Raw genomic sequence first — 16,652 nt, forward strand, 5'->3', positions numbered from 1 at the left:
GGAGTCTTTAGGGCTTTTATGTGTAATATCATGTCATTGTCAAATAATGACAGTTTTAACTTCTTCCTTACCAATTTGGATCCCTTTTATCTCTTTGTCTTGTCTGATTGCTGTGGCTAGGACCTCCAGAACTCTGTTGAATAAAAGTGTGAGAGTGGACATCCTTGTCTTATTCTTTATCTTACAGGAAAACCTTTCAGCTTTTCACTATTGAGTATGATGTTGGCTGTGGGTTTGTCATATATGGCCTTTATTATGTTGAGGTAGTTATCCTGTATACTCATATTGTTGAGAATTTTTATCATGAATGGATGTTCAATTTTGTCAAATGCTTTTTCAACATCTGTCTGTTGAGATTATCATGTGTTTTTTATCCTTCTTTTAATGTGGTGTGTAATATTGATTGATTTACGAATATTGTAGCATCCTTGGAGTAATAAATCTGACTTGATGGATGATCTTTTTTGATGTAGGTTTGAATTCAGTTTGCAAATTTGAGTATTTGTTGAGTATTTTTGCATTTGTGTTTATCAGGGATACTGATCAGTAATTTTTTTTTTGTGTGTGTGTGTGTGTGTCTTTGGCTTTGCTATTGGAGTGATGCTGGCCTCATAGAATGAGTCTGGAAGTATTCGCTCCTTTTCTTGGAATACTTTAAGGAGGACTGGCATTAGCTCTTCTTTTCGTGTTTGGCAGAATTCAGCTGTGAAATTGTCTGGACTGGCTTTTTGTGTTTTGGGGAGTTTTTGGACTACCAGTATGATTTCATTGCTGGTAATTGGTCTGTTCATATTTTCTTTTTCTCCCTTTGTCAATCTTGGAATGTATTTTTCTAGGAAGTTGTCCATTCTTCAAGTTGTCCAGTTTATTGGCATATAAGTTTTCATAGTATTCTCTAAGAAGTCTTTGTATTTCTGCGGTATCCATTGTAATTATTCCTTCTTCATTTTTTATTTTGTTAATGTATATACTCTCTTTTTTTCTTACTAAGTTTGGCTAGGGGTTTATATATTTTGTTTATTTTCTCAAAGAACTCCTTATTTCATAGTTTTGTTTGTATTGTTTTATTCTTCTCTTTTATTTATTTCTGCTCTGATTTTTATTATGTCCCTCCTTCTACTAACTTTGGGCTTCATTTGGTCTTCTTTTTCTAGTTCCATTAATTGTGAATTCAGACTGTTTATTTGTGGTTGTTTTTTGAAGTAAGCCTGTATTGCTATGTATTTCCCTCTTAGAATGGCCTTTGCAGCATCCCACAAATACTGAACTGTTGTATTTTTGTTTTCATTTGTCCCTATCTATTGTTTGATTTCTGTTTTCATTTGTTCATTGATCCATTGAGTATTTAGAGGTACTTTGTTTAGCCTCCATTTGCTTTTAAGCTTTTTACTTTTCTTTGTGTAATTTATTTCTACTTTCATACCATTGTGGTCTGAGAAGCTGCTTGATACAGTTTCAATCTTTTTTAATTTATTGAGGCTCTTCTTGTGGCCTAGTATGTGATCTGTTCTGGAGAACATTCCATGTACACTTGAGAAAAATGTGTATACCTCTGCTTTTGGGTGGACTGTTCTGTAGATGTCTCTTAAGTCTATCTGTCTGATCTAATCTATTGTTCAGTGCCTCTTTTTCCTTATTTTTCTCTGTCTGGTTGACCTGTCTTTTGATGTGAGTGGTGTGTTAAAGTCTCCTAAAATGAATGTGTTGCAGTGTATTTCCCCTTTAATTCTGTCAGTATTTGTTTCACATATTTAGGTTCTCCTATGTTGAGTGCATAGATATTTATAATGGTTATATCCTCTTGTTGGACTGACACCTTCATCATTATGTAATATCCTTCTTTGTCTCTTGTTACTTTGTTTGGTATCTATTTTGTCTTATATATGTACTGCTACTCCTGCTTTTTTTCTGCCTATTATTTGCATGAAATATCTTTTTCCATCCCATCATTTTTAGTCTGTGTATGTCTTTTGGTCTGAAATGGGTCTCTTGTAGGTCTTGTTCCTTTATCTGTTCTGCCACTCTGTATCTTCTGATTGGTGCATTCAGTCCATTTCTGTTTAAGATAATTTACTTGTCATTTTATTGTTTTCTGGTTTTTACAGTTCCTCTCTGTTTCTTTCTTCTTTCTTATACTCTTCTCTTATTATTTGATTGTTTTCTTTGGTGTTGTAATTGGACTTCTTTATCTTTTTTTTTTTTTTTTTTTTTTTTTTTTTTGTATATCTGTTGTAGGCTTTAGTTTTCTGGTTACCAAAAGTTCAAGGATACCTTCCTTACTATATAACAGTGTATCTTCAGTTGCTGATTATGGTTTCAAACACAATCTAAAGGTACTTTCTTCTTCTGCTTCTTCCTCCTCCTCCACATTTTTTGTATTAGATGTCATATTCTGCACTTTTTGTGTGTCCCATGACTGATTTTGTGTATAGTTGATTTTACTTCTTCTGTTTTGATTTAATTTCATACTTGCTTGGTAATTAGTTGGTCTACTACCTTTACTCTGGTTTATTTTCACTGGTGAAAGCTAGTTAGCCTTAGGAACATTTCCATCTACAGCAGTCCCTTTAATATATCCTGTTGTGGCGAATTCCTTCAACTTTTGTTTATTTGGAAATTGTTTAATCCCTGCTTCAAATTTAAATAATTGTTTTGCTGGGTAGAGGATTTTTGGTTGGAAGTCCTTCTGTTTCAGTACATTAAATATATCATGCCCTTACCTTCTTGACTGTAAAGTTTCTGCTGAGAAGTCTGCTGATAGCCTGATGGGGTTTCCTTATAAGTAATCTTTTTTCTCTTTCTGTCTGCTTTAAACACTCTCTCGTTACCCTATATCTTTGCCATTTTAATTATTTGGCTTGGTGTTGTCTTCCTGGTGTTCCTTTTGTTAGGGGCTCTCTGAGTGCTGTGACCTGTCTGTTTCCTTCCCCAGAGTGGGGAAGTTTTCAATAATTATTTCTTCAGAGAGGCTTTCTATCCCTTTATCTCTCTTCTCCTACTGGTACCCCTGTTATGCAAATATTGTTTTATTTCGATTGGTCACACTTCTCTCTTATCATTCTTCCATTCTTTGAAATCCTTTTTCTCTCTGTTCATCAGCTTCGATGTGTTCTGGTTCTCTAATTTCCATCTCATCAAGTGTCTCCTCTCCTTAAAGTCATCTACTCTTAAATCTCTCCATTGTATTTCACCTCAGATACTGTATTCTTCAGCTCTGAGTGGCTCTTTTTCAGATGTTCTATCTCTTTGTTGAAGTCCTTCAATATTTTTCTGTAAATATATAAGCATGTTTGTGACTTTTAATTTGAAATCTTTATCAAGAAGGTTGGTAATCTCCGTTTCATTTAGTCCTCTGCCTGGTGTCATGTCCTATAGTTTTGTTTGGAGCGTATTCCTCTGCCTCCTCATTCTGTTGGGGTTTCTGTGTTTCTTCTTTGTATTAGATGGCTCTGCCATGCTTCCTGGCCTGTAGAGTATTAGCTTAATGAGAGAGGCATCTTATGGTGCCAAGATGCTCAAGGGTTTTTACTCTCCAGTGTCTAGTTTGTGGGAGTTCCAGCTATTGGCATGCATTGGGTGGGGTCACCTTTCTGTCTGTGTTCGGAGTTTGTGTGGGTAGTTTGCTTCAGCTGTGCCTTTGTGAATCAAACACAAGCCTCTCCTGGAATTGGTGTGGACAGGGGTGCAGGGTTAATGGGGTGGGCAGGCTAATGTCTGGCTCTGCCCGGGCCTGATGTACAGCACTGGGCTTGGACCCCCACAGGGAGGAGGGAGCGCCTGGTGCTGGCTCCTGCATGCCCTCCCTGATTGGGCTGAAATGGAGCCAAGACCTCTGCCTGCCAGGCAGCAAAGAGTGATGCTACTGCTGGGCCAAGTGGGTTGACTCGCAAACAATGCACACAGAGAGGCGGCTTGGGGCTGTGTTGCCGGCGAGGGGGATTGAGCACCCGGGGCTCCCGAGAGTTCCTGACCTGTTGGGCCGAGGGAAGGCTGGGGAAGTATCGTCTACCTGCCCTTTCTCCTGATGGGAGAGCTCTGTCCAACCCTCACCCCTCTAGTACCCCTCTCACTGGTGGCAGTTCTTTCAGACTGCTACCTCTGCTTTTGTGTCAGGGACCTGTCTCAGGCAGAGCTTGCCTGTCCTCCACAAATGGCTGGAGTCTCAGCCTCCCAGAGTGTTCCACCTGCCCCTGGTGTCCAGCCCCGTTGATCCCCAGAATCCAATGTAATGTGGGCTCATGCTCCTAGAGTAATCTTCAGAGCCAGATGTGCAGCAACCCTGGACTCCTATCTCCTTTCCACTCTGCTCCTCTTTCTCCCTCCTGTGGGCTGGTTTTGGAGGAGGGCTTGGGTCCTGCTTGATCTTTACCCTTTTCTGTGTGGTCTTTTCTTTCCCCAGGTGTAGGTGGTCTCTTCTGCAGCTTTTAGATACTTTTCAGATTTAGTCATATTTGCTGTATTCTTTTACATGCTTTTGGGAGGAGGTTTCTGCCTTTCCTTCCTACTCCACCATCGTTTTTTGAAAGCTTCCATTCTTTAAGTCAGAAAATTAAGCATAATAAATAGGTTAATGGTCGAATTCTGATGCTCTGGTTTCCTTTCCACTTTGAAAATAAGAAACAGACTGTAAACTACCATCTTTTCCCTTTTGCAGATATTGGTATATTTTTCTCTAGAATGTTCCAGATTAGAAGTGTAGTGACTTATGCCAATATCAATACTTTGTTGTCAAAGATGATACATGAAATTTCCAAAGCAAATATTTGTTCCTTTGATTTTTTCTTGTACAATTCAGTGATAGTAATTGAGGTGTAATACTCATGAAATGGAATAAATTAAGCTAACAAAATTGTTTCCCAAAGTTCTTTAATTGATCATGGGTTGATTAATAGTCCATTTTTATAACTCATTATTCATTTTTCTAATTACCATATTGTTGTAAAACTCCTCTCTTATTCAAATATAAAAGCTTTTGTAATTACTGTGCATGTACTCAGTACTGAAATTATTTTTGTCTGATTTTAATAACTTTAAAGGAGAGACCCCTCCATAGATTGTCCTTCATCTTGGTTGGTATCTCATTCCTTGACTTTATTTTCACTGATCCTTTTCTCCATTCACTTTAGACATTTACTCCCCAGGGCCACATTCTAGAACTTGGAAGTCATGCATTCAGGCATCCAACTCTTGATATTTTCTTTCTCTTGATTATCTTCTGTATTTTCAATTTCACTGTCTTTACTAACTTCATCCTATTAAAACATGTTCAGGTCTTTTCCATTTAAAAATAAAAATACTACCTTTCTGTGACTCTGTGTTTTCAGAACCTTCCCATCCTATCACTCACTCTCCTCCCATTTCTAGTCATGCTTTTATGCAGCAGTATTGATGATGTGCCTGGCACTATTCTAGGTGCTTGTGGTACGTCAGTGAACCAATCAGACTTATCAAAAGTGGCTACTTTTAATCTGGCCTGCCCCAGTCCAACTTGCACCTCATCCTACCGCAGTATATGTGGGCATTCTCCCCCACACTCACCTTGTCTGAGACAGCCTTTTCCTTTGCTATATCCAGTGGTTCCTTCTCCGTTATTTTACATGACTTCTCAAGTAGCATTTGTCTTTTTTTGTTTAAGCTATTTTTTTTTGACAGAAAGTTGTACAAATGGTACAAAGATCTTTTGTCATTTAAATGCAGATTTCCAACATGCTGCCCCTTCACCCCCAAACACTTTCTGTGTTTCTTATAAACAAGCACATCCTCCTACATAACCACAAAAGTACCAGAAAATCAGGAAGTTAACAATGATACATCTGATTCTCAGACCCCATTCAAGTTTTGCCAATTGTCCCAATGACACCCTCTTAGTGGTAGGATCTGGACTAATATGACATGTTATGTAGTTGTCACGTGTCTGGTTTCCTTCAATCTGGAACAGTTCCTCAGTCTTTTACTGACTTTCATAATATTTTTTATTAAGGTATCTTTGATATACACTCTTATGAAGGTTCCACAAGAAAAACAATGTGGTTACTACATTCACCCTTATTATTGAATCCCCTCCCATACTCCATTGCAGTCACTGTCCATCAGTGTAGTAAGATGCCACAGAATCCCTGTTTGTCTTCTCTGAGCTACACTGTCTTCCCCGTGACCCCACACACAATGTGCACCAATCATAATACCCCACAATCCCCTTCTCCCTCCCTCCCCACCTGCCCTCCCCCACCCCTCCCCTTTGGTAACTGCTAGTCCCTTCTTGGAGTCTGTGAATCTGCTGCTGTTTTGTTCCTTCAGTTTTCAAGTAGCATTTGTCTTTAAAACTGTCTCTGCTGGGTTTCTGTGTTCTTTCCTACTTCTGACTGTTCCTTTTCAATCTTCTTTGTAGCATCCTGTCCCTCTGCCCATCCTTCAGTTATCAGTATCCCAGGCCTACTTCTCTTGGAAGTCTCATTTGCTCTTGTTGTTTCTTGGCTTTCATGGATAACTGCTTCAAAATTTTTATCTCCATCCAAGGTCTTTTTCTAGACCCCAGACTATTAGTTCTAGCAGTCCACTAGACACTTCTAAGATGGCTTATAGGACTTTATACTTGATATGCCTAAAGCTCAGTTCATCAGCCTTATTGTCCTGTTCCCAAAAGCTGTTCTTACACCAGCGTGTACTGTCTCAGTGAATGAATGACCTCACCATATGCTTCAGCTTTCCATCCTAAATCACTTCCTCTTCCCTCACAACCAATAATCAACGCTTATTTGCTTCCTCTCTAAAACAAACAAAAAAATATATTTATCTTTTATATATATCTGTCTTGCCCCTGCTTTGTTCCCTCTGTAAAACAAAACAAAAAAATCTATCTTTTATATATATATATATATATATATATCTGTCTTGCCCCTGCTTAAGTAGCGCATCCTTCTCTGGGAATTCTGTCTGGATCCTCTGGTTAAAGCTTAGTTGTCCCTGAAATGTATTCCATGGCACTGCATTTTATTCATCATGCCACTCTTGATACCATATTATAAATTTTTATGCACTTTTCTCCTGGGATAGACTAAAAAAGCTCACTATGGCCAAGTCAACTATGTCTTTTGCTCACCATTAAGTCTTTAGCTCAAAAAACAACAGCTAAGTGACTGGATTGCTAAATAGTTCTAACAGTTTTGTTTTACCTCTAAATATGTGATTCTTTACCTTTTGGAATTAAAACTCCTTTATGGGAGAAATTGTGAGAGAGCAATGTACTTTTGGAAAAATTCACATATAGAACTAGATAAAATTGGGCATGATTTTTCAAGTGATTAACAAATAATTTGGAAGCCCATCTATAGGTCTGGTTTGAGAATCTGTGCTAAAATCCAAATGGGACTTCTGCGATTTTAAAAACTGCCAGGCCATCCTTTTTTTGTTTTAATAGGTAAAGTTTCTAAATATGTTAGACTTAAGTTGAAGTCTTCAATAGAAATGGGGCCACTTCAAGTTTTTTTCTTAGAGTTTTGAGTTTTTATTGATACATTTCAGAGTGAAAATTTTGGACAATCCTATTTGTCATATATTAAATTTATACACTGGATTTTAAGAGAACTCTTCATTGAGAATGTGTAAACAATATTAACTACATTATAGCATATGATTTCCATGTAGTACATATTTTTTTTAATTTCCCAATTTATAATATTTACACTTCATTGTGTCAGTGGTTTCTCTACATCTTTTTAATTTTGTTGTCTCCTCTCATTTTGAAATAAAGGAGTGTAGATCTTGCTTTATGAAAACAATCTAATTGAGATTTTCATTCATTTTTCTCTTGGGCTGCTTACCCAGGGGAATATTCTGGTGTGTATGCTTTTTAAATACTTTAAAATTACTGCTTTTTAAGCTAGGAGTTCTTGGCTGCTATTCTCATTTAATGCTTTCTCATCTTTTTTTTTTTCCTGCTGAACTTTTTTTTTTTTTGCCCTGCATATATTGTCAGCCTTTATGCTTATCTTTCTATAAGCTTGAGAGTTTATAGCAAACATATTCTTTATGTAAGCTTTTTTCAACCAGTCTAAACCCTATTTCTTCTGACTTTATAGCTTTATTGAAAAGTCAACATTAGTGTTTAAATCAAATATTTCAGCCAGTCTTTCCAAATTTTGAAATTGGAATCTGGAAACTTTCTGTTTGTCTTTATTTTCAGTTTCTGGAAAGTATATAGATGATTAATCTACTATTTCTGATACGTAACTATTTCTGGTATTTAATTTTTCATGGTAGAAGTATCCTGATCTTTGAGAATACTTCAGATAGTTACAATACAGACAACATATGAGTCCACATGTCAGCATTTAATTTCTAGCATTCCATAGGTTGGTTTTAAATTAACTTAAAGTCATTTGATACATTACCTTTCTAAAAGTAAAGGATCATGTTAACTCCTTTGCCTCATGAAGTTTTCCTTAGAAATATTTCTTTAGGATATTTCCTTCCTGTTTAGCTTAGGGTAGGAGTATTACTTCTTACATAGTATGTGATTTTCCAACATTAGCTTAGGATAAGTAAGTAGTGAGTTTTGTGGTGTTTTGCTCTTTTTCTTTTTTAACTTTTTGAAATATATTCCCTAGTGTGGTTGCTTCATTTCTGCAGTTTCTTATGAGTAGTGGATTAAATAGCTTTCTTCTCCCTAAAGATCACTGCATTGGATCTTGTATCAAATGTTCTACCTGCCTACCTGACAGCACTCATTAAATTTTTAGACAGAATTCTATTAAGTAACAACTGAACATTGTCATTTCAGAGGTGGCACTTTGAAGGAAACTTTATATTATTTATCTGAGGTTTTCATTCTCATACTCAATTTTATTGTACAAAAGAATTGGGAAAGCATTTTTTTTTAGGTTTATCAGAGACATCTTTATGAATGAAGGAAATCATCTTAGTTTCTGTCTTTTGCACATCATTATGCGTTAAATCATAACATTGTGATTCCAGATGTTTTTCATATTCATGAATAAAACTTTACAGTAATTAATAACCTATTTCATGCTGTTTCTTATGTAAATGTAAAACATTTCTTGTTCTTTGTTTTTGCTTTACATGGAATGCATGGGCTTTAAGACCATAATTTCTTTGGTAAGGTTTCATCTACATTGGGGTTCTGTCTTTCTTTGGTCTTATTTTTGCCTGTTCTCTTATTTAAAAAAAACAACTATTAGGCAAAAGCCTACAATACCAGCTTCAATTTGGAAACAATTTCTGATCCTGCTTATTGGTTTTTTTTCTTCTAAATACTGCTACTGTTTAGAACATTTAGCAGAAAAGTCTTGATCATTTTGAAATATATTTGAGAAACAAATACAGACTAACCATTACAAAGAATTGGCTAGTGAAATTTTCAGCTTTGTTTTGTGATGGAAATTATTTATAATTTATAATCCACACAAGTAAATAATATCAATTTATAAAATTTATAAATTAAAATTTGTGGCTGCAACTTACTATGTTTATATAATTTCTGATAAATTTATTTTTAAAGTTTTTATTCTTTTGATAGGAATGGGTCGTGAAGTTGAGAATCTTATATTAGAAAATACACAACTGTTGGAAACCAAGTAAGTATATACAAAATTTTAACCAGGAACAAAGATACTGAATTTTCTTCTTATCCAAGTCAATGATATGTCTTCAATTTAACGTGGCAATTATGCAGTCTCACTACCCCATTTCATTCCCCTTCTCTGCATGTGGGCTTGTGTGTGCATACATGTACACAAGCAAATAGATAAGAGGACTTAGTCTTACTGATATGGTTCATTGCTCTGTGTTTTGCCGGATCAACAGATTTTCATTTCCTTTCTACTCTACAGGTATCCATGCCTTTCCCTTAATCTTTTGGATGTGTCCTATGCTTGTTTTGCTCCCTCCCATGGGCTGCCTATTTTCTTATCTCTTCTCCTGGGGTTTTCTATTTCTGCATAGATGTTTTGATCGACATCCAGCTTGCCTCTTCAGAGCTCTTCTCTGTAGTTGCAGATTCTCAGGTGTAATTCGTGGATCTGAGGCCCTCAAATACATTAATAGACATATTTAGTGGGACAGGTCCTGAATCCTGTGGAAAAACAGATTGGGCCCTTTTGTTCATTTGCCGAGTCAGAGCAAATTTGGAACATCTGAATATATCCAAACCAGAATGTAGCTATAATGCATTCTCTATAACGAAAAAGAAGGAGGGCTTAGATTTTTTTTCTTCAGTTTTTTTCCATTGTAGACTTTTTTCTCATTAATTATTAAATGTAAATTCAAGGATGAATTTTACTTTATTGATTGGATAATACCTTTTCAGAACTTACTAATAGAACTCTTTGGGATATTGCTTTTTAAAAGTTTAATCTTCATTCTGGCATTTTGATTAGTTGGTGGTCTGCCTTGATTTATCCACTAATTCTTTGGTAAGTCAGAAGAGTAACTGAGACCATTGCTTTGTGTTATTGGGGTTTTTTTTAAATCTACAATCAACATCAGGTAGACTGTTTTTTAAGTATTCAATTAGCTGTATAATTGTATAGTTACTGTAGTCTACAGGAGAATAAGGAGAACAATGGAAAGAATATTTATTTGTAATGATGCACTTGAAATGTGTTTCCTAGAAATGCTTTGAATGTAGTAAAGAATGATTTGATAGCCAAGGTGGATGCACTGACCTGTGAGAAAGACGTGCTGCAAGGGGAGCTGGAGGCTGTGAAACAAGCCAAACAGAAGCTGGAGGAAAAGAACAGAGAGCTGGAGGAAGAGCTTAGGAAGTAAGTTCTCACTGTTGCCAGGCCAGCATGCCTTAAAGAATTACAGGGGAACCCTGAGACTCATGCCTTCACCCTCAAGCCAGGAAGGCCCCAGAGCTGCCCGGGATAGGGTGCAGTGCCTGGACACTTGCTGCTGCCATGAGCACAGTGTTCCACTTACCCAGTATAAGTTTTTGTGTCTGTCATGATGTGAAAAAAGTTAGAAGAAATATTCAAATATTGCTAATCAGAAAATTAGAAATGTTATTTTCCTTTGCCCAGCTTTAAATCCTGTTTTTTTCTGATAACAGTGCTATGATAATGTACCCTTAACTGAGGACAATGAAATACCCTGTTTGGGGAAAGAAAAACAGTCATTTAATGGTGGCTTAAAGTTTTGACCTACTCTTTCATTCTTTGAAAAAATGAACTCAACTCAAATAACATGTTTTGTTTTGTTTTTTCTCCACTAGAGCTCGTGCAGAAGCTGAAGATGCAAGGCAAAAAGCAAAAGATGATGATGATGTAGGTTTATAATTTTGGACCTTTTTTCTTGCAACCTTTGTTATTTTTGGAAAATCTTGCTAATTAAGCTTTGGATATAGCATTGTAAAGGTAAAGCTAGAAGACATGTTTAGGGTCACGAATAGGATAGCTCCCACTCCCACATGGTGCTGAGTTCTGTAGATGCATGTAGTGTGCTCATTTTTCTGCCGTGACTCTGCTATGACTCGTGTTGGTGCATTCAAGCTTGAGGACCAGCTGGGATATTAGGGTTTTTTTGTTGGTGGTGTTTGTTCTGTTTCACCTTTTGACATAGAAATGTGAAAGCTTAATAATAAAAAGTTGTTTAAATAATAAGAGTTGTACTAAACATAAAAAGATGAAGCCTACAACTTTAGTCCTAAAAAGTTAGCTCATATTTTTGTCAACATACATAAATACAAATGAGTAACTATAAGCTTCTTGCCAATATAATTAGCAGGCTAGTAATTCTGTTGGTAGCTAGATGATCATTCCTGTAATGTATGTTTGCTGATCAAGCATCAGACTTGAGATATGTGGGTGTCTTGGACAGAATGAACATTTGGTGCCCCTTCAATCTCTTGTTTGTTTTCATTTTATGTAATATTTTTTGATACATACAAAAAGTATATGTAACCTATGTAAGTCATGAAACATAATACAATGACATTATGAATCCACCACCTCACCTAAGAAGTAAAAATTTCTCAAACACTGAAGCTAACCTGTGCTCCTGCCCTCTAGAAGAAAGTATCCTTTATACTGTAGTTAGTCTTGTAGACTTAGTTCTTTTACTCAGTGTTACATTTTTGAGATTCACCTGTACTGTAGTTCCTTCATATTCACTGCTTTATAGTCCATTATAAGAATATACTATAATTGGCTGCTCCCTCTCTCTGGGGGCAGCCATTTTCTCTTTCAGATAATAACATCTCTAAAAAAAAAGAATATACTATAATTAATGTATTTGCTTTCCTATTAATGAATATTTAGGTTGTTCTCAGCATTTTACTATCACAACAATGCTGTTATAAACAGCATTACAAGTCTGCTGGTTTTTCCAGGGTACACATCTGGCAGTGGGATTGCTGTGTTGGAGACTCAAAGTCCTTTAGTCATTTGACTTATATTTAAAGGAGAGGCTAAGTTCTGTGGCAGGAGGACAATGGAGATTCCTGAGGGCTAAACTCAGCCTTTTTCTTGCTGTCCCATGCCTTTCAGCTTTAATCCAAATTGTGTGTGCTCCATTCAGCAAAACAAAAACCCTACAGTTAAACAACCTTCCTCCTCAGAAGAGCACTTAAAATTACAGTAGAAGGAAATTACAGCACTTGCCCTTTTGGGGTCTTACCATATTCACATCCTTTTTCTTCCTAAGGAAGTTCTGGTCAATACAGTTGTCTTCGTCTTGTATTTCTATTGATGTTTTAGTGACCCTTGAATTTGGGTACCTTGGTAACTAGCCAATAAGTTTGTACTTTATGCTGGTAGTGGATAAGATTGGTAGTTTCACATAAATGAACCTTTTTGGAAACTACTAATAATTAGTTTCTGAATAACTAGCATATGTTATAGAATGTGAATTTTAAATAATGTTAGAGCAACATTTCTAAGTGAGTATATTAAATCTTTATAGATAATAGTTAACTTTTTTAGTTTTAGTTCAAAATCTGTACTACTTGTATTTCTTTTACAATATGTTCCAATATCTGTATATTCAGAAATTAAACTGTCTACCTCTTTTTAGTCATAAGTAATCACTTTATCTCTATTGATTTTTTTTTTTTGTAAGGCCATTTTTCTTTAAATGATCCATTCATTAGATTGGAAGTTACGGAATGTTTAAAGCTTAAAGATTTTGCTTAAGTCTATGATAACACCAGAACAGATACGGTCTCCCAGACTGATCTCTAGTCTTCTTTTCACTGTAGAGTGATATTCCCACAGCCCAGAGGAAGCGGTTTACTAGAGTAGAAATGGCCCGTGTTCTAATGGAGAGAAACCAATATAAAGAGAGATTGATGGAGCTTCAGGAAGCTGTTCGATGGACAGAGATGATTCGGTTTGTATGAGAATACCTTTGATGTTTTTCTAGTATTGATTCCTACGTTTGAATATTTCTTCATTTAAAACTAGAGTCCTGTCTTCGGGATCCAAGTCACTTGCTCTGTTTACTACGAGAGACTTTCTAAAGTAACAATAGGAATCAATAACAAAATGTGATGGAAGCACGGGGTGCCTTTGGGGAGTACAGGCTCCTGAAGAATGTTCCTATGACCTGCAAAGGCATGTTGTCATTTAGGAAAGATGGTCATCTTTCAAAAGAACATAGAAGTTGACAATACTCTTACAATGTCATGAAAAGATAAAAATGTCACACTCCACATAGGAAACTAAATCATTTTTACTCAGTGTCTTCCTGTAAAACACCCTTGCTTCTTCGTATGTTCCCCCACTTTGATGCAGAAAGCACCTTCCATTGACATCTTTGTCTTGGATCTTAAGTTTCATCTAACGCTGCCATCTAACGGCCATATTATCAGTATCAGTAGTCCTTTAATAAAGAGCTCATGAGGAGTTTGTAAATTAGTTGTCCCTTAATTTGTCCATATTTTTGAGTTTGGGTTGTCACGTCAGATTTACCAATAACGGTATGCACTGACACTGTTTTAAAGTTTATGAACACTTTTTTTTTTAACTTCCAGCATTTACTTCCTCATGGTCACATCATTTATTTAATAATTTACATATCCTTTACCAAAGTCACACTAGAACAAAGTGTTTTGTGTAGCATATTTATTATCTGCTAAAATTGTAATTGTTTATAGCTGCTAAAAAGGAGAGAGATGAGTATTCTAACCCTCATTTGCGGGACAAAGAAATGAATGTACTACGACGTGTGTCCTTAACTCCAGCATTGAATGGATATTAAATAATGAATAAATATTTTAAAAACTGAGGCATGTAGGGAGGCTCCACTTTTCAATGCTATTTTTAATTCTAGTAGCCAAGTGAAAAGAAATGGTAACTTATTTTTAACATTTTCATCGAATTAGAGATATTTTAAATTCCATTCTCAAAAAAAAGGAAATGAATAGTGGGGTCTGATAGTGATGGCAGAGTCCTTACCACCTTATTAAATCATCTGGGAGTGCCTTATTAATATTCTGTGGTTTTGTTGAATTGTCTTTCAGTCTAGTTTATCCCCTTCCCTGGTCATCTTTTCAGTGATAGAAAAATTTTAGTCTTCTGAAAAATGAACCATCAGAACAGTAAAGTTACAAGCTATTTTTTCAATTCTGAGAGCATAAGACTAGAGATCTTTATGTAAAGACAGGGATTTACAAAGTAATATTTTGATAAAAGGAGTTGGAGGATATCTCTTTAACAAAACCTTTTAAATACTAACATTCGGACACACTGGGCATTTGTCCTGCACAAATAACTTTCTTGTCTAGATGAGTAGACTGAACTGTTTGAGGGAGGGATGGTGTTTACCTTACTTGTATTAGCCTTGACAGACTGACTGACACATGGTAGGTCAAAGTCACTATTTACTAAACTTAATTGTTGGTTCTCTGTGTATCCCATGAAGTTCTTGGGTCCCTTGTTCTTCACATAGAAAGCTAGAACACCTCAATGATAACACATGTTTTTCTTTCTTCCTTTTTTTCTCTTTTTTAATGTAGAGCATCAAGAGAAAATCCAGCCATGCAGGAAAAAAAAAGGTCAAGCATTTGGCAGTTGTAAGTATCTAAAAACACACGAAGACGTTACACAGTACTTTGGCCCAAGAAGAATACAGTCAAAATTTATTTTCAAGAACAATTTTATGTCTTCTTTCTTATTTCTTTTTAAAATTTGGGGTGTAAAGCTAAACTGAACTTTTTCTTTTTGATACGTAGTATGCCAGCTCGGTAAGGCTGTCCTTAACAACAAATACGCTGTCGTAAGCTGCATCATGTTGGCTATGCATTTAATGGAATCCTCTTCCAAATTAAATAAAATAATGGGAAATATTCAGAATTGATAATTACCTGAATTCCCATTAAATAAATGATTGATTCACTGGTTGTGTGATTGTGTACAAAGTGAAATTTAGTGTTTGTGGAGTTTGAGTAGTGTGTGTTTGTTTTTTGGACTTGAATTATGTTTGTGCTACAAATACTGTGTCTTTACTGTACTTAAAACTTAACCTTTTTTGGTAAATCTGCTATTTAATAGAAGTGCTGTTTTTAAGTGGATGTGAAAGCAATTACTTAAATTGAACTTAATAACAAAATGTGTAAGGTGTATATTAAAATGATAATACATGTTCTAGTAGTTTATTATAACTATTTTTAGAACTGGTGTACCAAGCTTCTGTTCAAATCATGCAGCCATAACCTTGCTGTTTAACAGCTGCTCCTAGGTGCACCAAGTAGGAGCTAGCTAAAGAAAGCATCTTATTTCTTCATTAAGAGAGTTTCCCTGTTCTTAAGAGTTTCTTCCTTTCATTATATGAATTGCAAATTAAAGAACAGGGATCTGTCATTCTAAGCAATTGTTTCTTTTTCCTGAATGTCTGAGTTTGGCTATGAGTTATTGCTAAGGCACTAACTACAGAATATTTTTCTGCCAGTTTCTAACTCATTGCCTTGTAAAATTTTTCTGCCAGTTTCTAACTCATTTGTTGCCTTGTAAAACCACTCTGGAATTTATGGAAAACTATGGAATGTTCTTCACAGTGCATGTAAAGTACTTTTATTTATTTTAGTTTTAGCCGACTTTTCAGCTCTTCAAGTAATACTGCTAAGAAGCCTGAACCACCTGTTAACTTGAAGTACAATGCACCCACTTCTCATGTGACTCCTTCTGTCAAGAAAAGAAGCAGCACCTTATCTCAGCTCCCTGGAGATAAGTCCAAAGCCTTTGATTTCCTTAGTGAAGAGTGAGTATTTTCCAAACTAGTGTTCATGCCCTAAATAAATTAACAGTTCAGAATATTCTTGCCCCTTAAGAGATCAGCTATCAGGGTTCAGATAAGACTATAAAAAAACTATTTCTATACCTTGGCTACCTTTAAGTAAATTACTTATAGTCAACACCTTTTATGAAAATTACATTTCACACTTTCATAAAGAAAAAGAATTTAGAAAAAACACAAATGTCTTCTTTTTTTACTGGTATGATAACATTGATAAATATTAATAGATATGGCCTATATAAGCCTTTATCCTAAATGTTTGAACATTCCCTTTGGTATCAGAAGGACTTGGTTTTCCATCCTGACTCTGCTAAATTCTTCTATGAATTTGGGCAAGTTAACTTCACAGAGCCCCAGTTTCTCTCCCTGTAAAAGGAGTACGATAACTATCTCAGAGATGT

General features: G+C 35.7%; 2 protein-coding genes across 5 annotated transcripts in view; one reads left to right on the forward strand and one right to left on the reverse strand.

Moving 5' to 3' along the window:
• LOC118909354 (nucleoside diphosphate kinase B) overlaps positions 1-16,652 on the reverse strand; it is a 181,318-nt gene that overhangs the window by 147,346 nt on the left and 17,320 nt on the right. The gene's annotated exons all lie outside the window — the stretch shown is intronic.
• Positions 1-16,652, forward strand: part of SPAG9 (sperm associated antigen 9) — a 164,816-nt gene that overhangs the window by 116,542 nt on the left and 31,622 nt on the right. For all 4 annotated transcript variants that reach the window (XM_036879567.2, XM_036879570.2, XM_036879572.2 and 1 more), the window contains 6 exons: positions 9,536-9,593; positions 10,629-10,781; positions 11,234-11,285; positions 13,217-13,347; positions 14,975-15,031; positions 16,042-16,215. In XM_036879567.2, the coding sequence (XP_036735462.2) occupies positions 9,536-9,593; positions 10,629-10,781; positions 11,234-11,285; positions 13,217-13,347; positions 14,975-15,031; positions 16,042-16,215 (625 nt within the window). The remainder of the gene's footprint in view (positions 1-9,535; positions 9,594-10,628; positions 10,782-11,233; positions 11,286-13,216; positions 13,348-14,974; positions 15,032-16,041; positions 16,216-16,652) is intronic.

This window comes from Manis pentadactyla, chromosome 4 (assembly GCF_030020395.1).
Source record: "Manis pentadactyla isolate mManPen7 chromosome 4, mManPen7.hap1, whole genome shotgun sequence".
In the NCBI taxonomy this organism is placed as follows: domain Eukaryota; kingdom Metazoa; phylum Chordata; class Mammalia; order Pholidota; family Manidae; genus Manis; species Manis pentadactyla.